The following is a 26,023-nucleotide window of genomic DNA, read 5'->3' on the forward strand; positions in this document are numbered from 1 at the left end:
ATAAAAGGCTGTTTGGTTCCCCCAACAAATATTCTGCAGTCCCAGGTAAGACCCCAGCCCTGACACACGCAGCATACAGCACAGGGACTCTCAGGTCGAAGGTCTCAGTGCGGTGAGAGTTCTTGTCATTTAGCAGTCCCTTCAAGCTGAGCAGACAAGCTGGGCTGACAGAATACCTACTCTCCAATATCTTCAGGCCTAGGCAAAGCATTAATGACTCACTCACGGTTTTGTGAACTGGGGCTAGCCCTATTTACCTCTTGGGCTGCTGAGAACGCGAAGATTTCATTTTTGAAAGTGTTTCAGCAAACGGTGACCATTATTAACCGTTTTATTTCACACTGGGTGGGAGGCTGCCAGCCAAAGCCAGTCCCTTCCTTCCTAGACACTGGTCTAGGCCTGAGAATGGGTATTTTATCAACTCATAGGGGGATGTTTGCAGTCCCGGGAAAGGGGCGCTGTTTTCAGAACTTCCGAGAAAGTCCTGGGTGGCGAAGCGGCAGGGTGTCCCCGTCCGGGGATCCCCTGTCCAAGCGGGGGTGCGCCCCCCCCCTCGCAGGAGGCGCCCGGCAAGGCCTCGGCTGCAGCCCTGGGTCCCCCAACCCCTCTGTGCCCGCCCTGGCCACCTCGGGGGCGAGGCAGCCAGGCGCGTGGGAGGGGACGGCGCGCCATTGGCTTGTGCGCGGCACTAGAGGAGGGACCAGTGCGGGCCGCCAGACTCGGGTGAGCCCGGCGGCGCAGGAGTCCAGCCTGCCCTGCCCTGCCCTGCCCTGCTCGCCCAGCGGCGCCGCGATGTGAGACTCTCTCGGCCGAAGCGTCTGCGGGGCACGCCAGCTCCGCGAGCGCAGCACCCCGCGCGCTGCGAACGTAAGTCCTCTGCCTCCACCGCTGCTAGCCTCGCACTTCCCCGCCGCTGCCACCGCGCCGGCCGCTGCCTGCGCAGCGGAGCCCGGGGACTCTGGGGGCCTTAGGGACCTCTAGGGGCAGCGGGCACCCTGCGCACGCCAGCCAGGCGCCGGGACACTTGGCACCTGCGGGTCTGCCGGAGCCCGGGACCCCCGCTGAGCACCTCGAGGCACCATCCTCTGTCCTTTTTGTTTATCTCGTTGCACTGACTCGGTTTCCCTTTCTCCTCCAGCTCTCTTCTCTGTCACCTCCTTCCCCTGGGGCTGTTTATTTCGCCCTCGGCCTTCTCCCGGGCTATAGCTCTTTGCTTTGGAGCCAGAGAGAACGGAGCGAGAAGCAGTTTCTTTTATCGCGGGGTCTCTGTCTTTCCGCGCTTAGTTTTCAGTCCCCTCCCCCTTTCTCGCCACCGCACCCCCCTCCCGCCTTTGTTTCCTGGCCCGAGGATTGCGCGGTGCAAACTTGCGAGTTCCCGGGTCCTTGCCCCCAGTGGTACGCGGGCGGAGGAGATGGCAGGGTTCCCGCTGCCCACTGGTCTGACCGGACCTTCGGTATGGGTGCGGGGGACTGGAGGAGTCGCGGTTTCCCTCCTCACAAAGTGGAGGAGTGTCAGCAGCAGCGTGGAGATGAGGGATGGATCGGAGGGGGAAGGGGCAAGGCCGGTGACACTCCAGAGTCCCTGCTGGAGAGCAGCGGACAGAAACATGGCTGGACCGGATCTTAGTCCAGGGGGATCAGGAGGGGATCACAGGTGAACCAGGGCGATCCTCTCTCTTTTAATCCGCGCGGTTAGCTGCGAGGGGAGAGCGTGGGGCCATTGGCTGGCGCGGGGTGGATTGGGGTCCCATGTAGTGCACAAAAATACTCAGCGCACCATCCCTGGGGCACCTCAGGACCAGGTGTTCGCTTAGGGTCCCCTCTCGCCTCCTTCTTGCAGCCTGGGTGGAGCTGGCTTCTCCCGCCAGTGGGGTGGAGGAGCCGGGAGAGGCCCAGGAACCGCCCCCACCTTGCCCCAAAGCCTGAAGAACACGGCCAAGGCCTCCTCCAAGTCCCCGTGCCCTCACTTCCTGTTTCGTTTTTTTAAGACAAACTTTTCTGGATGGGGCCTGGCGGGAGTAGATGAGTCCCTGGGTTTGGGGGACGCCCATACAGCTATGCCTCTCGTTGGAAAGCCACCTCTGGAGGCTCCCGGAGCCGGCGGTGGGACTATGGTGGGTTCGTGGAAGAATCCGGAGAGACATCACCTGCCTCTTAGTGGCAGCCCCAGGCTCAGTCTGAATCAAAAAAAAAATTTTTTTTTTCTTGTCGGGTCGTTGGGAAATAAGAGTATACTTCAGATTTCTGTTGTCGCCTTTGTCCAGACGGTGCCCTCCCCTAGAGTCCCCTCTGGTCTCAGTGTCCTAGCTCTGGCTAGTCCTGCTCTGGCTTCTCTTCTGCAGGACTCTCAAGTCTGGCTGCCACGTCCACTTGATGTCCCCTGCTTTTACCTTTCCTGCCCCCGACCTCGCAGCTCCTCTCGTCCCTACTGGCAGGCTGAACTTGTGACAGCCCCCTCTGCTGGAGAGAGGCCTGAGGCTCCTGGCTAGGGGCGGGGTCTTCATTCACGGTTCTTGCCTTTTCTACGCGTTCATTTACCGCCTAAAGTATCTGGGAGTACTACACAAAAGAACGATGACACAAATGGCCAGCCCAGGTCCCACAGGTCCCCGCACACCTGTGGAAGCTGCCAAGACTCTTTTCTTGGTGGTGCTGTGGCTTAAGCAAGGAGCGGCAAATAAATAAGCGATTGGGTCATGCTTGGTGCCTTGGAGTTGTCCCAGGACGAGGGCGGAGGCAGGAAGAGTTTGAGTTCCTGGCCAGCCTGGACTATGTAGGAAGACCCGCGTCTCAGAAGGAGGGAGAAAGCAAATTCTGTAATGTAGGGCAGAGGTCAGGGGGACGTGTAGAGTGCTGGGGTGTTGAGGCCATGTTAAAGAGGGGTCAGCGGTGTTTTTCCAGTTCTGCAGCATAGCCTGTGCAAAGAGCCGGAGGCGGTAACATGCTGCTCTGTGGGGTGGGCCGGGGAAGAGTTAGGCACTGGTGAGAAAGGACGGGGACCCCGCCCCCCCAATCTCATAAGTGAGAGAATTGATGCTACCGGAGGATCTGTAAGCTAGCAGCCCACCCCACCCAGGTCAGCATCACCCATCCCCAAGGAGGGGCATCCACATGTTGGCCACTGTGTTCTGAATGCAGGTGGGAAGGCCTCAGCCCCACCCCCCAAGTATCATTCTCTGTGTCCATCCCACAGCCATAGCAGTCAGGTCCAGGGAGATAGCCACCCAGGCTGGGTGTCCTGGAAACTCTCTGTCTTCCAAGACCCTCATACTTCTCCCCACCTGCCTCAGTCGGTGTGCTGGTCCTGACCCAGAGTCACCCCTATTCTGTCTCACCCCAGTTCCTCTTTGGAACACTCTTTTGTGTGGGCATGGAATCCCACACAAAAGGGAAGGGGGTCTGCTCAGACATTGCTCTAGCAAAAGGGGAAACAGACCAAGAAGTTGAATCTTCAGGTCTAAACAGCATCATTGTTGAGCATTCGCTACAAAATACAAGCTATTCTGAGTGTTCGTAGGCAGCTTCTAATCAGGGAAAGTAAGTGTCATTACTATGCCCATTTAACAGATGAGGAAATTGAGGCTCAGAGAGGCAGGTCCCTCTCCCAAGGCCACACAAGTTCTTGGGGTATGGAGAGCAGAGCCAGAATGTGAGCATGGACCTTTTGAGGAGTGACTTGCCTTGTTAACCACTCAGCCAGAACCTGAGTATGGGGAGGGAAGTATCAGCCTTGAACTGGGGTTCCCTACCCAGGGGAAAGCAGGGCTCCAGACCATTTAGTCTGAGGACACTGGCTTAGCATGGAGCATGCCTTCAAGGAAGCTCCCAGTCGCCCCTTCTATGTGGTTGACAAGCAGGGAGGGGCCTGAGGAGGGATGATAATGGCTGGGAAGGGGAGCTGCTGCCTTATTCACAGGACAGCCCCAGCCCTGTGGGAACTAGAAGCAGGACTGTCCTGATGGATGATGGGGCCGGCTGCCCTTGAGGGCACTGACTTGGTCACCAGGCTCTGGGGAGGCTGGCTCACTCAGGGTTGAAAAGGACAGGAATTCTCCATGCTGTGTCTTGCCTTTTACAAGTGACAGCAGGACAGGAAAGGCCCTGTCAATGACTTCTGAGTGGTGAGAGGCTGTGTGAGAAGCTGCCCTGCCTTGCATAGGGCAATGGCCTCAGACCTCTGGGTGAAGCCCCTCCCCAGCCCCCAAGGGACGTGGCTCCCAGGCCTGGGCCCCACCCACCTCCTTCAACACAGCAAGGATTCTTTATATTTTGCCCTCTAAGCTCTGAAGATATATGTGATGAAAGTCAAGGCTTTTCCTCTGCCCCTCCGGAAACCAGCCAGCTTCCAAAGACAGAGAGAGTGCTGGGTCCGGGGTCTTGCAATAATGGGGGACAGACCACCAAAGTCTACTAAACCAGAAGCAAACTTTATTCCAGAAAAAAAAAAAGACAAAGAAAAATAAATAAATAAATAAATAAAAATAAAAATAAAAATACATCACTGCAGGGCACAAAGCTTCTCAGCTAGCTGAGACCACAGCCAGAGTTGGATTTCAAGGCTGTGGCAGTTGAAGGGGGTTATGGGCCCTTTTTTATAGCGAGGGGGAAGGCATCAGGCACAGAATGCATGCTAGGAGTCATGTAGTTAACTTTGGTCCAGGCAATTGTCGGCTATAAGGGGCGAGGGGGTTAAAAGTTAACCCCTGGCTGTTGACAGAGGAGCTGGCTGTAAGCAGAGAGCCATTGTTAGCAGTTAACCTTTAGAGTGGATGACTCTCAGTGTTCATCTCTTAAGCTATAATTTTAGCTATAATTTTATTTGTCTATGTTCCTGGACCCTTCAAGAGGACCGGCGAGGAGATAAAATCTCCACAAGGTACTAGGAGAGGCAGGAAGGGCTGCCAAGGCTGGGCAGGGCCAAGCGGAAATGCAAATGAATGTGCTTATATTGCTGGAGTCCTGGTCGCCTAGTCAAACCTGGGGAGGGCCCTCAGGACCACACTTCCCAACTTCTACACAGAAAACTGCCGTGAAGGCAAGCCCTGGGTCATTATGCCAGTGACCTCAGCTGAACTCCTCGAAGCACAGTGACTCGGAGCACCCCGACCTCCCAGTTCCTGAAGGTTCGAGGAACCGGGCATGGACTCCAGAGCTTTGCCGCTGGGATGGGTCTGCTGCCACGGCTGCCGGGCCGGAGGGTTTCACATCGTGGTCTTTGTCTACTGGTTCCCCTTTTGTCCTCCTCACCTTTCACAGCAGCTTAGTGACTCCTGAGCTGGTGAGAGGTGCCAGTCCAGCCCACCGTCACTGCTCTGCCCACCTAGGCGGCATGCTGTAATAATTCTATTCTCTGGGGACTGCGGCTCAGCTAGGCTGCTAGCAGGTGCTGTGCACAGCAGCATCCCTTCCGTTTTCCCTTTGCTTGGGCCTGGAAGATCTGCAAGGAGACCCGTGCCACAGAGGACACTATACATGTCAATACCACTGCCTGTGTCCTGTGACCCTTGGCTTTGTGGGTGAGGCGTGACACCCATTTGCAGGGAATATGGTTCCTCACACAGCAGCAGGCCCGCCTGAGTCCAGGTCTGGGAATGCAAGCCTGGGGTGAGAACGTGGTGTGTTCACCTTCTGCTCCCCGTGACACTCTGAGATGTGGGTCACTTTGCCACAGGGCCCCAGCAGTCGATTCCTAGAAGGTGGTTAGACCTCCATCTTGTCGTAGACTGCTGGGGGGTGCCCTAGGAGAGGCCTTGGGGCCCAGGGGCAGCGTCTTCTCCACCTACCCTCTGACTAGGCCCTCCAAACTCTGAGCTCTGCCTTTCACTGTCCTCACTTGCAAACAGCTCTGTTCAGACCCACTTCCAGCTATTCTGTGCAGAGATAACAGAACAATGGGCTCCAGTCTATGGCACCAGTTCCCAGAGCCCTGCCCACATCACAGGCCCTGAACCCAAGAGAGGCCAGTCCTAGGGAGGGCTCTGCAGGCATTGGGGACACACAAAGACTTCCAGGGGAGATTATTCTGGAAGATGGCTTGAAGCTCAATTATGTTTGGCTGTGTGTGTGTGTGTGTGTGTGTGTGTGTGTGTGTGTGTGTGTGTGTGTGTGTGTGTGTTTTCCAGGAACACTCCATTACCAGGCACTCACACAGACAAACACAGGCATTCATTCCCCAACCTCCCCTCCCTAGACCCTCTCAGGAGAGTCAGTGAAAGCTTGCTCAGCTCACAGCGAACTTGAACTCTAGCTCAGCCACACCCTTCAAGCCAGGGACTCTTGAAGAAGTAAGTCACTTGGGCCTCAGTGCTCCCATCTGAAAAATGGAATGGACTTGGCTGTTGTCACAGGTGATAGTGTGGGCTTCAGGGGGTTCCTAGGCTGGATGTGCTGGCCGCTGGCTGCCGTCCCCAGTTCAGGCAGGACATGTAGGCAGCTCTCCTCACTGAAGGAGGGCAGTTACAGCACCTGTGTCTGTGCTCACGATGGGGAGGAAGCGGCTCCCTGGCTGAGGGACTATGGCTGTGACTCAGGGGAAGTCACCCAAGGCGCTGTGGGTGTTCTGGGTCCCTTCCTCCCCTCCCCCTCCCAGGGCAGCAGGTTTCCTAAGCCAGCCCTCCTGGGCACAGCCTCCTTGTCGGGACAGCTCTGCAGTCCGCTGGTTTCTATGGTAACCAGGCTTCCCCCGTCCTCCAGGATCAGCTTGGGAGGTGTGGACCCCTGCCTCATCAGCTCTGCTGCCCAGGGCTGGGTCTGGCTAGGAGTTCATTAATAACACAATTTTCTGCTGTCCTTGGTGTAGCACAATTCAGGGGCCCAACTCCTGGGCTGCCCTCTTTACGGTACATCACAAACCTCATGAGTGGACTAGTTTCTTAGATGAGGACTTAGAAGCTCAGAGGGGCTAAGTAATTTTCCTGAGGTCACAGAGCAGTGAAGAGGAAGAGTTGAATTTTGAATCCCAGTTTTCCTAATCATTAGAAGTTTGTTCCTTTAGTCCTGGCACTCAGAAGGCAGAGGCAGGGGGATCTCTGAGTTTGAGGCCAGCCTAGTTTACAAAATGAGTTCCAGGACAGCCAGGGTTACTCAGGGAAACCTTGTCTAATAATAATAATAATAATAATAATAATAATAATAATAATAATAGGAAAAATAAATAAAAAAGAAGGGGCACTCCTCATGCCTTGCCCTTGTACCCCCAGAACCCTCTTTTTCCTGTCTTGAGACCCGCACTCCCCTGGCCGGGTGTCTATTATAATATCATCCACGTCATTATACTGGAGCTCCTGATGAAACCATTGGCCTAAAGCGCATGCCTCTTTAGAGAGTGGTTCTGCCTCATCCTCTACACCCCTCTCCTGTCCTGGGCCACCACCAGCTTGCATGAAGCTTAGGGCAGATCCCTTAAGTTCCGGCTGTTCTGTGTGAAGGGATCAAGAGCCTGCCCTCTCTCTCTGGCTGTCCCCATAGACTGCAGCTGGGGAGACCTGGGCTGTGAGGACAGGTGCTCTGAGGAGCACAGGCCCTCTGCTCTCCTGTGGGGTCAGCCTTTGGAACTGGGAAATGAGAAGGGATAGGACATAAGCTGCAAATGGCCAGGGGTAAGCAAGCACAGGCGACCAGCCGAGCCCTGTGGAGGAGGGCAGGGTAGAGCTGGCAGGGAGGACTTTCCCCGCTTGACAGGGCTCAGAGTGACTGTCACTCTCAGAAGGTTGGAGAGTTGCTGGCTTCGTGAGGATGGCTGCCAAGGAGTCTGACAGGGACGGCAGACAGGACATCCGACACCCCTGTCCATCTCCACATCTGTGAGCATGAGGGTGGAGGATTGGCCACCCCTCCCACGTCCACAGTCACAGTGGGGATGTGGAGGCCCTCAGAGCAGCTTGCAGGAAGTCAGGCAGGCCTGAGTGGCAGCAGCCTTTTCCAGTCTTGTCGGCTGGGTGAGGAAAGAAAGGGCAGCAGGTAGGAAGACAGACCCCACCCAGGGCAGCGCACTTGACTGGAGGGCACACACCTACATTCTCTGGCACGTCTGCCTCCCTAATCCCCATTTCACAGGGGGAAACTGAGGCTGAGAGTGCTGTAGTGGCTCCCCTAAAGCCTGGGCCAAGATTCAAGGCCAGAGTCATTGGCTCAAAGCCAGCCTGTAGCCAGGGTTCCCAGGAATGGAGTGGGGGAGGGGCCATCACTTATGTTAAAGTGATATCAGGCCTGAAACCCTTAGCAAGTGGCTTTGGTAGGGAAGAGCGGGGGAAGGGGAGGCCGGAAGGCCACTGGTGCACCTGTGTGTGTGTGTGTGTGTGTGTGTGTGTGTGTGTGTGTGTGTGTGTGTGTGTTGGTGAGTGGGTGAGTCATGGGGCAGAGGAAAACAGTGCTGGGAAGCTTCCAGACCCACAAGGAGGGACGTGCTAACGCTGGTCTTGCACAGGGCACTGAAGTCTGGGAGCTTGGTCCCAGGTAGTGGGAAGGTGCTAATGAAACCAGGCTCCTGGTCCTCTCTGTCCAGAGGCACTGGACAGAGGGTAGAGGAAGCGCTGGGGAGGGTGGTGGTACCCTGTCTGGTAACTGCCATCTTCATCGGACACTAAGACAGGACACTGAGTGCAGACCTGAGGGAGACAGCGTGCTTCTCACAGCATTTTGTGAGTTAGCCCTTTCTTTCCCACATGAGAAGTGGGGAGACTGAGGCACAGGCACTAAGCAGCTGGTTTACAGGCCCACTTAGGCCACTGGAGATTCCAGAAGTGAGTCCAGGCAGCAAGTGTGTAGGCCTCCAGCTGTGGCTCCAGTGGTCACTTTCTGAATTCAGTTTTGCCCAGAGTCTTGCTTCTCCTTAGACCAGCTTGGGGTGGGGTTGGGAGCGGGGGTGGGTGGTTGTTCCCATATCCCAGATGGGAACACTGGACCTCAGAGAGAAGAAGACATTTGCTCTAACTGATGATGACAAGGTACCCCATTCTCTACACCAGCTGAACTCTGGTGTCCCATGCCCACGCTGTCACAGAGGGCTCTCTTCTGTGCACCTGCCTCTCTTCATACTCTGACCCATTTTCTCTTACTGCCTCAAGGTCTCTAGGAAGTTGGAACTAAAGTCCCATTTCACAGATGAGGAAACTGAGGCTCAGATTAATGACGTAACTCATCCAAGGTCACAAGACTAGTGAGGGGCGCAGCAGGATTGAGTTAAGTAGCGTGTCACATCTGGCCCCATGAGAAAGTCGAAGAATCCAGGGGCCTCAAAGAGTGAGATCAAAATAGAAATGGCCCACAGCAGGCGTTGGCTCGAGCATGGGGGAGCTGGAGTGGACGTGCATTGTGGGAGGCATTTGTGGTGTCCCGGATGTCCACTTTGTTCACACACCTCAGCAGGCCCACTCTGGGCCATTTACCTCAGAGGCATGGGAATGTGTGATCCCATCAACTACACACAAAGGAAGGCTAGAAACCTCATGTGGTACGACTGTCCCACAGAATCCTGATGTGCACTAAAAAGGAACGGGCACTTGGGGTACCGGGCCTAGATGAGCCAGGAAAGGCATCCTGTTGTGATTCTGTTTATACAACATCTGAGAAAATCCAGATGAGACTAGAGTAACAGACACCAGACCCGTGACTGCTGGAAGTGGGGATCAGGGTATAGCTGGGATGGCACATGTCCACTGCAGTCTGGACTAGTGAACCCGGTGTCCTGACCTGGAGGAGGCAGTGACATGAATTTTCTGCAAGGTCATGTCTGTGTGGATTAAAATGAAGGGTCAGAGGGGATGTGGGAAGGATGTGGCCAGGTGACTGACCTCTCCATCCTTAGAGGAGGGGTGGACTGGGCTGAGCTCTGCACCCTTGTATGATTTGGTTAGGGATGCTGGGGCGGGTGTTCAGTCTGTCTGGGGTCAGAAGCCCTTGTAGTCCCGCCAGTGTCTCCAGCACCCCCAGCAGGCACAGGAAGGAAAAACAACCACTCATTTTACAGATGAGGAGCAAGGGGGCTGGGTGTCAGGACTGGGGCCCAGGCCTCGCTCTTCCAGCTGGTCCAGTGGTCATTTTGAACAAAAGCCACTGGACCTCCTCTTAATGTATGGATTCCACCCTGGCATCCGCAGTCCGTGCCTCTCTGCTGTTGTGTTTGTTGGGAGGCCTTCTTTCATTTCGAGAGTCTGGCAGATTTGAAAAAGAACCTAGGTGATCCGGGAACATACCCTGGGGCTGGAAGACATGTGCTCAGGGACATGGTACTGGGCAGCAGGTGGCTTGGAGGAGGGAAGACGGCTTCTGCACTCTGCCTTGGAATGAGTGTGCCCGAGGGTGCTTTGGGTGAAAATGAGATGCTGGGGTACGCAGGGCACTTGGCACTGGCTGGTGCACGGGTTGGCTGGGATGCTTTTCTCTTATTGTTCAGGTGACCTCTGAACATTCCAGGAGGACGCTCCTCACCTGTGGAATCGTCCTCATTTGCACCCACCCTTCAGAGCCTTGTGATGCAGAGTTCTGGGGCTGCCTGGGGTCAGCCACAGCCTCACCTTGTCATCCCCCACCCCATACCCTGTCTCCGTAGACTGTGAGGACTGCACACAGGAGAGGAGTGCTCGTCTCGACTCCAGTGCCCATTTCAGCACCTGGCTCACTGCCCATCTCACAGTACGTGCCCAGGACTGGCCTGTGGTATTGCTGGCCAGCAGGGCCGGGGGCTGTGGAAGATGGTGGGTGGATGTGGGGGTGGGGGTTAGAGGCTGTGGATGCCGATGGCAGGGAGTGGGTGAGTTCTGGGCGGTATGGCCCTACCTGAAGCCTCATTTTTTGGGCCTAAGGCCTCCTTCCCTGATGATGAGCCCTCTCCTTCTCTAGGTCCTGGCCAGGGAAGGAGGCTGTCTGGGGGCAGGAGGACCAGCAGGCCGGCTTGCTGGCAGTGGGGATTGTCTGGGCAGGCCCATGCGGCCCAGCGCGTAGGGCTTAGGAGGGCCACTCTGGGCTTGGGCAGAGTCCTTGCTTCTGTGAAGTCTCTTTTGTCTCTGTAACCCATACATCTTGTCAGTGAGACCCATCCCTGTTCAAATGCCTTTTTCTAAAGCCCATATGCCACTCAAGGGTTGACCGTAAGGCTTTGTCTGACCGAAGCCGTCTGGGTCGTGCCATGTCCACGGGGGCCAGGCTGGCAGCATCCCCCTCCACCCATTTTACAGGAGAGGAAACTGAGGCAGCCGCAGCTTCATCTTCTCTCAGGCCCCGGGTAGGGCCTGGCCACACCCTTCTCACCCTACATTGGGACCCGGGGTCTGGAAGTCGAGCAGGAGCGATGGCTGAGGCCAGTGTCTCCCCCCCATGTCCCTCAGCAGAGGACAACATGGCAGCCAAACAGCCTCCTCCGCTCATGAAGAAGCACAGCCAGACGGACCTCGTGAGCCGCCTGAAGACCAGGAAGATCCTGGGCGTGGGCGGGGAGGATGATGATGGCGAAGTGCATCGGTCAAAGGTGCGTCCGACCAGGAGAGGAGGCAAGGCTCTCAGAGCTGCTGGCGCCTACAGCTTCCCTCTGCAACGGCAGGGGAATGATATGCATAGTGGCCGCAGTTTTGTGGAAAGAACCCAGTGCTCCTTAGGGACAGGCACAGACCGTCTTAAAAGCAGGAGCAGACCCTGCTAGCCCTGCAAGCTGTCCACGTGATTAGTGACCCAATGTACAGACGCGGAAGCTGAGATGCTGAGTAACTTCCCTGAGGTTACATCAGTGATGGACAGAACCGGGCGTCCGGTCCGTGGTGGGCAGACCCTGAGCTTTCCTTCTTAACTATCTCCTTTCAGCCTCTCTCTCATCTGGGTGCTAAGGGAGGCAGGATAGGTGAGAGACTCAACTTGAGCTTGCAGTGAGGAGACCTCTGTGTCAGTCAGAGGTGCTCTGGGCCCCAGGTGTACACACAGGTGCTGGGGGGAGCGTGGACGGGTGGGATGCTGAAGGGGCTGCCTTCCCTGATGCCTCTGACTTCTGTGTCCACAGATCAGCCAGGTCTTGGGCAATGAGATCAAGTTTGCTGTTCGGGAGCCTCTGGGACTCAGGTGAGTAGCAGGTCTTGTTTTGGTGGCTTTGTGTCCTGGGTATGTGTAAGGTCCTTCATTACTGGGCCTGGCTCTGGATTCCACCCACACTGTTCATGACCTCCCCAAACAGCCCTGGGTGTCTGTCTGGGCTTCCCCGAGTGTCCCCTGGGGTCTGGGTTGAGAGTGTGGCGGTAACTTTCCCCTCTGCACCTCCCAGGGTCTGGCAGTTTCTTTCTGCTATGCTCTTCTCCAGTGTGGCCATCATGGTGAGTCCTTGTGTCCTAGTCCTGGCTGCAAGCAGGTCTGGTGCTTACCAGCCGCTGGCACCTCAGACTTAGAGCTAGATGGAGGGAGGAGGTGGATGGGTGTGGCCCTTTACCCTCCCTCAGCTTCTGCATCCCACCACTGGTTGATGCTGTCTCCACATTGAGGTCCATCCGTCAGGGTCTTTGTGGCAGTCTGCCCCTCACCAGTGTGCTGTGCCCCAAAGCAACTAGCACCTCATGATCTGGGGGCTCTGGGAACCCCTGGGAGGGGGCAATCAGGTCCTGCCCTGGGGATCCTGGCTATGTCCTTGGAGGAAGGATTCATCCCCGCCTGGAGCTGACCCTGTGGTCCTCTGCTGCTCACAGGCCCTCGCCCTCCCTGACCAGCTCTACGATGCAGTTTTTGACGGGGCTGAGGTGACCAGCAAGACTCCCATCCGCCTCTACGGTGGTGCCCTCCTTAGTGAGTACTTCTGGACCAATGGTGGGGGAGTGGGGAGGCCCAGCTGGCCTCAGAGCAACACCTGGACCCTTGGGGATCCTGATACAGCCTCCTTACATTCCCAAGCAGGCTGGCAGCCTGGGTCCCTTCATCTGTGACTGTGCTGAGCATGGGCTGCCACCTTGTGGCCATTGGTGGAATGCACATGGTTGGTTGGGAGTATTGAGGCTACCAGCGCACTGCCCCGGGCGGTGAGCATTGAGGAGCAGAGTTGAAGGAAGCTCAGGTCCGGCCTACCAGTGTCTCATAGCCTAGAGGAGGGCAGATTCAGAACAGTGTCCTCCAGACCCTTCCCCCACTCCATCTTTATCCCGTATGCATTTGGCCCTTTTGGTTTCTTCTCTAATCAGAGCACACAACAGGTGACAAGCCAAATTATAGTTTTAAAGTTCAACATAAGGGCCATCACTCCCCTCCCTAAAGTATTCTATGGCTTACCACTGTGTGGAGATCAAAGCCCTGCATTTACACCTGACAGTCAAGGTCCTGTGTGGGGGCTGGGCACATCAGCGGATCCAGCCTCACCTCCCTAGCTGCTTCCTCTGGGTTATAGGTTGGGTCTCAAGGGCAGCTGCACTAAAACGTGCCCGCTCCTCAGTTTCGGAGGGCCACTGGTCCTTTGCACATGCAGCTTCTCCAATTTCATGCCAGTTGGACGTAAACTTGCTGTGAGCAAGGCAGTGGTGGCGATGGGCTGTCAGGGTGGCTGACATCACCTGGACACACTACGGCCACTTCTCTGGTGTCCAGAGATCAGACACCGAGGGGGAAGCCACGATGGTTGCTCTGACACTAAAATCAAGCCCTGTCCTGCTCTCCCAAAGTAAACCCTTCCTTGGCACAAGTTTTCTGTCCCCAGGGGCTCCTCTGTTAGGGACACTAAGTTGTAGGCCCAGGTAACTGAGTTCCCAGACTTCCCCACACAGCATCATAAGGGCAGAGGTAGCATGGACCTGGAGGTCCTTGCCCCATTGCGCGAATGCAGACACTAAGTCCCAGGGAAGAGAGCCTGGCCTGGGCTGCATGGGGCTTTAGAAACAATGTGAACAGCCTCCAGAGCAGAGCTGGGTCTGCAGAGACAAGGACCGGGAGAGGGGCAGTTTGATCTCAGGAGTGGGTTTTATGGGATAAGGAGGTTCGGACCCCTGGGCTGGGGGTCAGTCCGCCCCTGTGCTTGATCCCAACAGGCATCTCTCTGATCATGTGGAATGCGCTCTACACGGCCGAGAAGGTCATCATCCGGTGGACTCTGCTCACCGAGGCCTGCTACTTTGGGGTGCAGTCCTTGGGTGAGTAGTGTAGGGTGGGAAGGCTGGCAGGGTGCCGGAAGAAGGGGACAGAACACTGGGGACTGTGACACACACCCACGTCCTGAATCCACAGCCCACCTGCTCCCTCCCTTAGGTGCATCCTTCAAGCCCACCGCCCACTGATACTCAGGGTTGTGCATTGCTAGACACCTGCCACTCGGGGGCAGCAGACTAGGGGTATCTGTCAGCTGGGCTGGGCTTGGTATTGAGCTCCTGGAGGTCAACTAGCCCTCCTTCCTCAGCCCCCCCTCCCCAGGGATGAGGGAGGGCATTTAGCATAGCACCATGGCTGGAGGGACTTGAGTACATCTCTGTTCCTGACTTCTGACTCCCCTGACTTCCTTCACAGTGGTCACTGCCACACTTGTTGAGACAGGCCTCATGTCCCTGGGGACCCTGCTGCTCCTGGCCAGCCGCCTCCTCTTCGTCCTTGTCAGCATCTACTACTATTACCAAGTCGGCCGGAAACCCAAGAAAGTGTAGCTGGCTGGGACCTGCCAGGGCCTGGAGCTGGGCCAGAATAGCTGGGGACTTCACTGCCTGTGGGCCCCAGGCAGGTCTGCAGGCAGGCAGGCAGGCAGGGTGCACCCACCTTCCTTCCCTGCCAGGCACCCCCTGGAGTCAGCTTGCACCTTCTAGGCTTCTAGGAGTGACAAGTCAGGCTGGGGCTTCTGCACCCCACTCCTCGTCCCATACAGGGATAACCCCTTGCCCTGGCTTTCTTGACCTCTAGACTCTAATAGACACACAGTCTGGAGTGGAGTGCTGGGGTCTGGGCTGAGTCAGGGTTAGTTCCTCCACCAGGAAGCCCTTTTCTCTCTAGGAGATTATATCAGCCCCAGCAGCAGATCTCAGCTCCTCTCCATCCAGAAACCTGAAAACTGGGTCTCCCTGTATGAGTCCCTCACATCCCAAACACACACAGACACACATAGACGCACAGGCACACACACACACACACACACACACACACACACACACACACACACATACACACACACACGTTTCCAGGGCCCCTGCTGTGGTCGGCTATCAAGGGGAATGGCTGCCTCCCTTGGGCCTAGGTCCCCATCCTTGATCTGCGTACCTGACCCTCTCTTTGGCCTGCTGTAGAGTGTTCTGATACTCTGGCTGTCTGCACCCCGAAGTCCCTTCCGGACAGAGCAGGGTTAGACAATATAACACAAGTCCTGACAGGGCCTGGCACCCCAGCTGGCCATAGGCTCCTAGTGCATGAGGAATTCTGAAGGGGGGCAAGGCAGGGACTTTTCCTAGGCATGGCCTCCAAGGCCTGCATGGCTACACCTGACTCAGTGCCTCTTCAAGATCCCCTCCAGAGGCTGTCCCAAGGCCTACAGCTCCTCCCACTCTACAGAAGTAAGGACACAGAAGTGGGTCTGCCCTTCCTCAGCACCCTGACAGTGGGCGTCTAGAGCTGAAGACACACCCCTGGAGCCACCGTCCGTGTGGCCCCTCCCCTTGCTCCCAGCTCCCAGCACTTTTCTTCCCTTCAGCATCGAGCACACTAAGTGAGGGAGGTAGCCCAGGGCCTGTCTCTTTCCCTTCTGCAAGGGGGTGGTCCTCCCCTCACCCCACCCCCGCCCCCCGCCCCTGTGCCTGGGGAGCTTTTCTCCAGGGCACCTGGGTTCACAGCTTCCCTGAGCTTATTTGGCCCTGCAGCCAAGTGCCCCATGACAATGGCCGATGCCCAGCAGAGGAGACTCCGGGGAAGTTTTCAATGGAAGACATGCCCAGCGGAGGAGGCCCAGGCTGCTTCTGCTAACCATGGTCTGGCAGAGTGGCGAGAATCTGTGCTTTCAAAGAAGGGACCATTGTGAGCAAGCCACCTTCCGCTGCTGGCTCTGTGCCAGGCTCTCAGTCCCACCTCTTGACTCAGAGCACGGGCCCAGCCGCTGCCACCTCTCAGTACAGTCGCAGCTGCTGTAGTCGGGGTGGCACTGTGGACAGTTCTCAGTGGTGATGGGGATTTATCCTCTCGGATCCCCTGCGAATGCAGAGAGAGTCCCAAAGGGGGTAGTCAGAAAAGTGGAAAGTGCCGGCCCTGCTCAGCCCTTCTGGGGACATCTGCCAGTCTTCCCTTCCGCGACAGGAGGTGGCAGGTCCTGCCCTGGGGTGGGGGTGGGCTGGTCAGGTCACCTTGGTTAAACTGCAGTGATACCTTCACACGGGCTGGGGTCAAGGCCAGACCAAGGCTGGCATTCTGACCTGCTTGTGGCCTCCGGGAGACACTAAGCTAGGAAGGAGGCGGAGATGGAGATAGGAACCCCACCCTGAATCCAAGCTTGGGGTGCCCTGGCTGCCCCTCAGCTCTTGTCATGCTTCTGCCTCAACCCCCCAAGACCTCCTCTGTCATGGTCACTATTTATTCCTCAGTCCTTTTTCTTTTTGTAAGAAACAGTCACAAAAACCAATGTAAGACGATCTGTTTGGTGTCCTGTTTTATATTACAAAATTTCTCTTGATATAGAATATAAAAGGGGGAGCTTGGGAGTTACAATGATAAATTAGCTCTGTTTCCTACTGCAAGGGACATTTACAGATTCCAAAATAGACTATAACATATGATGTGTGTGTGTGTGTGTGTGTGTGTGTGTGTGTGTGTGTGTGTGTGTGTGTGTGATGGGGTTTCTGGAGGCAGGGTGCTGGGCTCAGGACCTGGGTAGGCCAGGGGCTTGGGACAGGGTGCTGAGAAGGGCATGGGCCACAGATCCAGTCTTAGCCCCCTTCCTATAGGATACTGCTGTCCCTTTGGCAAGTGGCTCTGGAACAGGCAGAGGCTGTTCTGCTCACTACTGGGTGAGGGTCACAGGACATCTCAGGTGAAGCTGTAGGTCCTGGGGTGAGAGGTAAAGGGAGGGTTCCGTTCCCCTCCCCTGGGAGTACACAGAGCAGGCCGCCAATCCCCACTAGAGTGACCTCAGACAGTCTTGTAGATGGCTACTGGCAACTTCACAGGGTGGACCGCCAGCCTCCCTCTTGGCCTACGAGGGTGCTGGCTGAGGAGTTGGAGCCATAGCTGGGTTGGATCTGGCCTACCCTGGGGCTCTTCAACATCTATATGCAAAGTTCTCCTGTTGAGAGTATGATTTACCCTGGAACTGCCTGGGCTGGCTGTCTGCCTTCTCAGCCCTCTGTCCCAGTCCTGCCCCCTCTGGAAGCCTGGGCTAGCTCTGGGCAGCAGCCCCTGTGGTTGGGCTCTGTCCTGTTCAGCCAGGCCACGAGCTTCCCAATCGACCTCAGCTGATCCGTTTGCCTTCCTAGGCTGTTGGAGCCCAGTATGCCGTGGGTTCTGAGTCAGAGCCAAGGTTCTCTTAGTCTGGGCTGGAGCCAGCAGGGGGGTCCTCTGACCTGGTGACTCAGTCTCCAGGCTTCATTTTATGGGGATGCCAAGTAAGTTGTCATAAGGACAACTTGGAAAAGTGGTGCTCAAAGACCCCCAGAAAGTCCAGGATGGGTGAGGACATGAAGAGGAGGGTCCCCTTGAACCCAGACAGCACAGGCAGCAGGGGAGCCCTGGGCTCCAGGCTATGACTCCTAGGTGGCAGGAAGGCAGAGGAAAGCTGGAATTAGATTAGGCTCTTCCCTCTGGGAGAGGAGAGTAGGCACCACTCGGTTCCTTCCACCACTGCCCCCCACCCCCACCCCCGCCCTGCTGAGACCATGGCAGACATAATTAATCAAACTTGAGATTCTGACAGACACCACTAATGGATTCAACATGGTCCTGACATGCAACCCAATTGGCAACCTAGTCTGTAGTCTGAGTTTGTGTGTGTGTGTGTGTGTGTGTGTGTGTGTGTGTGTGTGTGTGTGTGTGTGTTTAAGTTGTAGACCCATGAGTCTGGGCAATCTGAGCCTAGAGAGAATAGCAAAATGTCATTGGGACAGCCAAAGGACAGAAAGTGTGCCATGGTAGGAAGGGCTGAGAGGCTGTGGGGTTCTTTAAGTCTGCAGACAAGAGTTATGACCTTAACCTCTAGGAAGGAGAGAGTGAAGGGAATACATGGACAGAAGCACAGGAAAACAGAAACCCTTCTGTCTGTTGAGGTGATGGTGACGTCAGAGCTTCTGAAGGCAGGAGGCCGCATTGGGAGGTAGTGAGCTCCACATGTGGAGGTATGCGGGGGGGGGGGGGGGGGGGGGGGGCGGGATTCTTGGCAGGGACCTTGAAGAACACATTCAAGCCTCAGCTCTGGGTAGAAGGAGAAATGAACAATACCGGGGTGTCTTCCACCTGGGAGAAGAGGGGGGTTGTGTGGCCCACAGGGACAGGTGATGTATGGCAGTAGGCTTAGTAGAGGTACCAGCAGGGCAGAGTGGACACAGGACGGACTTTTCTCAGCTGTAGAACTTGGTGCAGGCAATTCCTGGCCAGTTTACATTGGGATGCTGAGGCAGATCTGAGGGAGGCCTGGCTGGAGTGACAGCAGCCCAGAGATGACCTTGTCATGCACGTGCTGTGTGACCGTGGACAGGTCACTGCCCTTTTCTGGGCCGAGGAGAGGCTTTGATCCAAGAGATGAGGAAATCAAAGACGGCCACTTTCAGATCCAGTGTCCACACTCAGCCACCCTCAGCCCGCCAGGAGCAGGGACAGCCTCGTCCTCCAGCAGATGGCGCTGCAGATTCTGTCCTTGGGTTGTGAAAAGTGCGTCTCCTTGGGGCCTCTGAGCTCTGGCTCATCCTCCAGGGTGTGTTTCTGCCTTCTGGGTGCTCAGATCCTGGAAATGTTAAGAAAGGGGGCCCAGGCCAGAGGACACTCCAGTCTGACAGGGCCCAGGGGCTCTGAGGCTGATAATCCTTTGGTCTCAGGAACAGCTGGTCCCAGGCCAGCCCTAGGTCCTTGTCGACATCCATAGCTCCTGCCTTGGAGCCAAGGTGAGGCCTCTTTAGTTCACATCTGTCTTTGTTTTGTTTTGTTTGTTAAAAATTAGCTCTATGCTCCTGGCCATCTGGGCTGGCTTTGCCTCCTCCCCTGGGGGCAGAGGACAAGGAAGGGAGGGGGCTGGCTACTGGACAGTGGTGGGCTGGGTATCTTCAGACCATGGCCTACTGGATGCCCCGGAAGAGGCACATGGCAAAGATCATGAGGAAAAGCTGCAGAGAAAGGAAGAAGGTGAACCAGAGTCAGGCTGGGTGCACGCCCAGGGGTCACCCAGCACACTTCCCGAGAGGATTTTTGATACCGCCCAGGGCAAGCAAGTGCTCACCATCCATCTAAGAAGAGGGGGTTGGAAAGCAAGCGATCTGTTTAAATAGTTCAAATCTGCATTTCTTGGGTCAGCAAAGACTTTAAGCAGAGCATAACCCTTCTTGGGCCCCAAGTGTGTACCAAGCGCTGACCATGTAAAGTAAATTTTAAGTGCTATATCAGCAGGCTTTCTGACCAGCAGGAAGTGAGGCACAGAGAGGTTGTACAACCTGATTCAGGTCATACAGCTCCAGTGGGGCAGCCAGGCTTGAGCAGAGACCTGCTGCCTGCCCTCAGAGCTCCCCTTGATTCTAGCCGCTGCACTCTCAGTGAGCTCACGGGGACACGATGAGGTTTGCAGAGGTTACAGCACCCTGACCTTGACCTCTTGCTACATTGAGGGAAAGCTATGCACACAGGACACGTTCTTGACATTTGCCCAGCCCCAGGAAGATCTGTGTGTCTGTTGTTAGTTTCAGTTCCCACGGGAGGCTTTGTTCACTTCCGGCAGTGCTAGCATACAGCAAGGGCTTAATATGTGCTTGTGGAATTAACAAATGATGCCCCCGTTTCCCCTGTGGCTTATATTATCCCGAGAGACAAGGCACAGAGGACATTGAACAAGGAGATATCCAGGGTGCCAGGTGAGCAGAGCATCCTTGAAGGGGGCCCTAAACAGCAGGAGGCAAGGGCCTAGCATCAGGCTGGCTGGCTTCATTGCCCCAAAGAGCATCCCAGAACTGGGCAGGGGGCCGTGAGAAGGGGAGGCTGAAGCGCCACCTAGTGGTAGCTCAAAGGTCAGCAGCTACTCAGATGTGTATGCTCTGGGGCCCTGGGATAAAGGGTACTAAGGCTTTGTTGTTAAAAAGACACCCTGAACACTTGCAAAGGCACGGCCTTATCAAGAAGCACCCCAGTCTTCAAGGCAGCTCACGTATCCCACAAAGTGCACTTGGAGTGCAGAGTTGGGGTGAGATGGGGTACCTCTCAGGGCCTGCCTACTCTCATTGTCCTGGGACAAGCAGACTTGTAGCTTCAGGCTACAGGGATTTCTCTAGCAGCAGATGTTTGCAGCAGCCAGCAACCATGGATCTGGGAAGTAGACTGTGTGTCCAGGCCCCAAGGCTTCTTCCCAGGGGGCCCTACTCACCTCAATAGCCAGCACCCCAATGGCAAAGGCCCCAGCCAGGTAGACATAGGTTTCAAAGGTGTTGAGGATCACTGTGTAACAGCCCTGGGAAGGAAAGGATAGGGATGAGGGAAGTGCATTCTGCAACTGGGGACCATTGTTGGCACTGGAGTCCCTGGTATTGGCCCCAGCACTCAGCAACACAGGCTGACATTTTCATACTGATGTGGGGCTGAGGAAGAATCAGGTCATTGACAGAATTGACAGTATCCCCACAGTGACATCCAGTCCCGAGACAAGCTGAAAACTTCCCAAGGCTAATTCAACCTTAGACCCAGGGTATGAGGAAATGTCCAAACACCCAGGCTTTCTGGTGCTCTTTAGAAGTTGGGACTGAACCCCAAAGGCAGAGCTGCCTGAGCTTCTTCAATCAGGATGTCCTATGGTGCCCCATGTCCTAGGGTGGGACAGCAGCTCGCAGAGGTTCACAGTGCCCCTCAGTCCCTCTCTTGACCAGCCTGACTGCTAACTTTTCAGCCCTTCTCCCTCAGTCTCACAGCAGCAGCCACCTCCATGTGACTCATGTGCCTGCTGCCTCTCTAGCACCTTGGGAGACAAGACATCTCCCACTGGGCCTCAAATACATCATACTTTGTGTCCCTGCCCCTGACCCCCATGGTGGCCACAGATATCCGTCCATAACAAGTCCTCTCTGTGAATTATATATACAGCAGTGTTGGGGATCAAACCTAGGACCTAATGCTGACCATGCAAATGCTCTACCACTGAGCCACACCCACCCCAGCTCCAAATGAAATATACACATTTTTTTTTTTGAGATAGGATCTCATGTAGTCCTGGCTGCTCTTGAACTCTCTATGTAGTGGAGGATGACCTTGAACTTCTAATCCTCCTGACTTTATCACCTGAGTGCTAGGATTACCCAGTTTATGGGGGTAGTGGATGGAACCTAGGCTTCATGTATGCTAGACAAGTCTATTGGTTGAGCTATACCCCCAGCTATCCAAAACACATTCTTAAAGAAACAGTTTTCTTTCTTTTATGATTACTGGAATATTCTTTGGGCCCAACTGAGGACTTTCAAGTGAACTGGCTTGGTGGTGTGGCAGGTGTAGGAATTGTACCCATCTCTGTGGGGTGACTGTTGGATTTGGGGTTCTGCCAAGACTGGGGTCTTGGTGTTCAAGTCTCTTGCTGTTTCCTACTCAGAATCCCACTATCTTTGGCTAGAAGTGGACCCGAGGAGGCTATCTCTGAGCAAGGAGACAGTAGGACCTGATCAGAGACAATGGCCAGGTGGGAGTCACAGTATCTTCCAAGTGGAGGCTGGCTAGGAGCTAAGGAAGGGTGGGGGTGCCTATTCTCCCTGGAGCACCATGGAGTGAGTGGACAGACTGCGTAGGAACACACAGACTCCAGCACGAGTGACCTAGTCAAGCAGAAGGTTGGCTGGTGGACACTCCCCAGGGACAGGGAAGCCTTGGCGAGAGTGAGCAGAGGGGATGGATGGTACTACCTACACTTAGCATTCCCTCTGCCAGGAGCTTTCTGGGATTCATGTATCCTCCATGAAGCCCCTAGTGAGAAGTAGCTTATCTGTGGTTTACCTCCTCAGAAACGGGGAGAGAGCAGGTGGGTGGCTCACTTGAGACCACGCACACAGCAAGAGGGGAAGCCCAGATTCAGAGAGGGGCCTGGGATTCCTTTCCCCTTTATCCTGAGGGGACAGAACTATTTCAGAAACGCTGTCCTCTTGTGTCCAAGCCCCTCTATCACAGCCTGGGTCTGACAACACCCTGGGCATCACTCCATGATGGAGCACCCCCATCTGGCAGAGGGACAGAACATCACTCTCCAGATACGTGTCATAGGGCCTATCCTCCAATGTTCGGGGGCGGGGGGATGTTCCTCACCCTGATTCCTTCTCATAGTCACCCCAAACCAACCAGAGAGAGGGCAGCTCACCCTGGGCAGCAACACCCACATTCTTATCATTAGGAAGCCCTTCACAGGCTCCAGGATGAGTACCTCACTGCCCACCTGGGATCCCTGCCTGGATATCTCAAAGGTACTTCACACTCAACATTCCCCAAACTTTACAATGTCCCTCAGCCCAGGAAGCATAGAAACACCTTTGTCACAGGCCTGTACTCACACTGAGATTTATCACAAGGCCAGTAATTCACCTCACCACCACTCCAGCTGTTGTATTATCCTTCCTCCTTGGGACCACTGTTCATGCAGAACTGTTTTGAATTCCTAGCTCCAGGGCAGCCAGAGTCCCAACCCAGCCACCTCCACATTCCCGAAGGAACTACACACTTCTAGCAGTCTGGCTTGTGCCAGTCACACATGTGTCCTGGGCTTTGTGGAAGGCAGTTCTGCGAGAATGCAACTGGAGATGGTCTCCCAGTGGAGGCTCTTCACAGAAAAGATGGCCCGGAGGGAATGCCAGCGAGAGAAGCAGCCCCGGTAGCTCCTAGCCCCACTGAACCCCCAGAGGCTCTGTGGTGGAGAATCGATATGGCTGTGTGGTCCTCAGCCCAGGAGACAGCAGGAGAGTCCTCACGGGGGAAGTGTCTAGAAACCAGGAACTTGCAGGAGAAAGTTCAGGATGAGGGGTGGGGCGGGGCAGGAGCCTGGCTGTGGGACTCTCCCCCAGTCCCACCCAACTCCCGATCCCTCAGCAGCTCCTTCAGTGAAGAAACTGTGCATCTCCTCTATGATCTGCTCGTTCTGTGTAGATCTACCACCACAGCATCTTCTCCCTGTCCTCAGAAGGGTCCTGGGTGGCTGCATTCTGGTGGAAGTGGGGGTGTCACACTTTCTCATAAGGGTGTGACTCGGTTGCCCAAATGTTCTTTGTTCATATCCCCTTGGCTAAACGTGTGATTCCGGGCCTTTGACAGACAGTGGGAGAGGCAAGGCTTCTGTCTCACATTTCTGAGCTGCCTGGGCTTTTCACCCCCTGCAGGGCAAGCATCAGGGAAGCAGTTGGGTCAGCAGGCCTCGCTTTCGATGAGCAGGTAATGGCTAAGGCCTGTCAGCAGTGGAAGCACGAGACCCCCCCACATCCCTAGTGCTTCCCACATTCAACTTGCTCTGCACATAGGTCCCTGCCATCCAAACCTTCAGCGGCCTGCTCTCTCCATTGCCACCACTTCCCGGTGGTGCCCTCCAGCTTTATTCCTGTCTCTTTCCTGGGGGTAGGAAGGCAGGCTGTGGGACAGAGGAGCTGAGCTCCGGCCTATCCCAGACGAGGTACAGGGACAAGAGCTGAGCTCTTGGTGTCAAGTTGAGGCCACGGGATCAGGTCTGAGCCCAGTGATGCCCTCCCTTGGGACTCTGAGAAGCTTAAGCTCCAGCCCATGCACATCTCGGCACTTCCTTCAACTGATTTCCACCCCCGCAACCAGCACTGTGGGATCACTTTTGTTCATGGTTCACCACCTACCACCTCTCCCTAGACCTGGGTCCCCGTGGGAGCAGGGCCGGGTCTCCCCTCTTGTGCTCCACCAGCTCCCGGCATTCGAAATTCTCCCAGGGAAAGTCTGGCCAGAGGACAAACCCAGATGTGGCTCTCATGCTCATCCCCTCCTTCCTCCCTGCCTGCCCGGCATCCTCATAAATAGAGTGTATCCCTAAGGAGGACCCCCGACCCCCCGCCGACCTCTGACTTCTATTATTAGAAGTTTGGAAAACTCACCTTGGAACAACAGCCCCAATTCCCACCCCAGCCTGAACCCAATCGTCTCTCGCCAGTGTGATCCCCTCCCCACTTCCTTGGATCTCAGAGGCATGAGTCGAAGCCCGTGCCGCAGCCAGAACGGTCTAAAAAAAGCCCCCGACCACCTTCCGACCCTCCGGGCAGACACTGCTTGCCCCCAGCTTTGCCCGTATTGGTGGAGTGTCTGCTGGGAGCAGGGAAGTACCTGTTTGTTTATGAATGGACTCCTTCCCAGCTGGCATTCCTCTCTGTTGACCAGCACCCCATCCCGAGTCTGGGGTTCCCTCCGGCAGCAGGCCTTGGGCACCTCCTCACTGTCGAAGGTCAGCAGCCGAAATACTGAGGCCATCTTGAAGTCTTCGGGCCCGTTGACCCCACAGCAGCCAAACTAGAAGAGAACGGAAAGTGGAAGCCAGAGCTGGAGCAGAGGGGCTGTTAGCCTCGGCCAGGGTCCAGCTCCCTCTGCCTTCCTTGTGACGGTGGTGGTGGCCAGTGTCCCTGGGCTTCGGGGTCCTCTCTGTAGGAGGGGCACGGCAGTCTGTTCCTTATCTCACCAGCACTTGGCAAGCACTTCACATATAGTTGCTATGATTTTAGAATATGCTATGCTAATTATTATTGTTCCTTTGGCATGTGTGTATTTGTTCATGTGCAGGGGTGTGTGTGTGTGTGTGTGTGTGTGTGTGTGCGTGTGTGTGTGTGCATGGAGGCCAGAGGTCAGTCTCAGATGTCATAATTCAGGGGCTGTCCTTTTTTTTCTTTTTCCAAGACAAGGTTTCTCTGTGTAGCCTTAGCTGCCCTGGAACTTGTCCTTTAGCCCAGGCTGGCTTTGAACTCAGAGATCTGCCTGCCTCTCTGCCTCCTGAGTTCTGGGATTAAAGGCGTGAGCCTGCATCACCCAACTGTATCTTATTTTTTGAGACAGACGTTTTACTGGTGCCTGGGGCTCATAGATTAGGCTAGGCTGGCTGGCTAGTGAGCCCCAAGGATTTACCTGTCTCTGCTTCCCCGGTGCTGGGATTATAAGCGTACATCCTAACACCTGGCCTTTTACATGGGCGCTGGGACTGAAACTCAGTTCTCTGTGGTGTCACAATAAGCACTTCACTAACTCAACCATTTTCCCAGCCGCTGTACTAATTATTATTAACATCAGTGACAATGGCTATTGCTTGAGGACTGAAGTCAGGGGCAGTGAACAGATTTTGTGGAGAGTCTGGACTTCGATTTACTAGCTGTGACAACTTGGAGTGCTGTACAAATGATTATTCACAGGCCAAGAATGGGATCGGTGATTCTTGCCCGATTGATGATGTCTGGCACAGGCAGGGGACTGAAAACACTCTAGAGGGTGACCTCTAGACCCTTTCCAGGTCAACATTATGGCTTTGGATGCTCACGCATTCCAGGACGGCATGGCAAGGGGCACTCACTGTGATCATGACCGAATTCCAGGTGGCAGAGAACACGTCCGTGTCATTATTGCCTTGGTAGTGCTTGGTGAGCTCCTTGGTGAAGAACTCTCGGGTGAGCTGGGGACAGAGGAGAGGATGCTGAGTCTGCTGAGTCTGGCCTCCCAGGTCATCCTAAGCTGTCCATTTTGGGGCAGGCACTCCTTCCCAAGGCTTGGGGCCTTGCTGTGTCATCACGGGCCATTGCTATGTCAAGGCTGTCTGCACACACAGTGCTCAGCTAACCCCAGGACGGAACACACTAGGGACCCTGCTCAGCCTTGCCGCTCTTCTCAGAGGATGAGCACTGGGGAGGTGGGGCAATTGCCATCCCATCCTTCAGAATCAGCAGGTGGCAGGTCCCACCTACAGGAAGCC

General features: G+C 55.5%; 2 protein-coding genes across 6 annotated transcripts in view; one reads left to right on the top strand and one right to left on the bottom strand.

The window, feature by feature from the left end:
• Positions 1–561: 561 nt before the first annotated feature.
• Tp53i11 (tumor protein p53 inducible protein 11) lies at positions 562–16,547 on the top strand. Of its 4 annotated transcripts, none has more exons than XM_052724481.1 (8): positions 562–867; positions 10,550–10,632; positions 11,175–11,464; positions 11,987–12,045; positions 12,245–12,293; positions 12,660–12,756; positions 13,983–14,084; positions 14,455–16,547. In XM_052724481.1, the coding sequence occupies exons 3-8, from the start codon at positions 11,288–11,290 to the stop codon at positions 14,586–14,588; spliced, it is 618 nt and encodes a 205-aa protein (XP_052580441.1). In that variant the 5' UTR covers positions 562–867; positions 10,550–10,632; positions 11,175–11,287; the 3' UTR covers positions 14,589–16,547. The 4 variants fall into 4 exon arrangements, with proteins under 4 accessions (XP_052580441.1, XP_052580442.1, XP_052580443.1 ...); XM_052724482.1 differs by having other exon boundaries at positions 577–867; positions 11,325–11,464; XM_052724483.1 differs by having other exon boundaries at positions 578–867; positions 11,328–11,464.
• Positions 16,548–18,254: 1,707 nt separating this feature from the next.
• Positions 18,255–26,023, bottom strand: part of Tspan18 (tetraspanin 18) — a 139,869-nt gene continuing 132,100 nt past the window's right edge. For both annotated transcript variants that reach the window (XM_052724480.1, XM_052724479.1), the window contains 4 exons: positions 25,628–25,726; positions 24,400–24,582; positions 20,468–20,551; positions 18,255–19,223 (listed from right to left, as the gene is read on the bottom strand). In XM_052724480.1, coding sequence (XP_052580440.1) covers positions 19,176–19,223; positions 20,468–20,551; positions 24,400–24,582; positions 25,628–25,726 — 414 coding nt within the window. In that variant the 3' untranslated portion in view covers positions 18,255–19,175. The remainder of the gene's footprint in view (positions 19,224–20,467; positions 20,552–24,399; positions 24,583–25,627; positions 25,727–26,023) is intronic.

Source organism: Peromyscus californicus, unplaced genomic scaffold, assembly GCF_007827085.1.
Source record: "Peromyscus californicus insignis strain IS unplaced genomic scaffold, ASM782708v3 Scaffold_7__1_contigs__length_154581171, whole genome shotgun sequence".
NCBI classification, from domain to species: domain Eukaryota; kingdom Metazoa; phylum Chordata; class Mammalia; order Rodentia; family Cricetidae; genus Peromyscus; species Peromyscus californicus.

Bases quoted from the DNA above. Each gene is read 5' to 3' on its own strand.
- Tp53i11 (XM_052724481.1), top strand. From the start codon at position 11,288: ATGGCTGAGGCCAGTGTCTCCCCCCCATGTCCCTCAGCAGAGGACAAC. The intron at 11,465-11,986 runs GTGCGTCCGACC...CTGTGTCCACAG, and splicing joins GCGAAGTGCATCGGTCAAAG to ATCAGCCAGGTCTTGGGCAA. The intron at 14,085-14,454 runs GTGAGTAGTGTA...CTTCCTTCACAG, and splicing joins CTTTGGGGTGCAGTCCTTGG to TGGTCACTGCCACACTTGTT.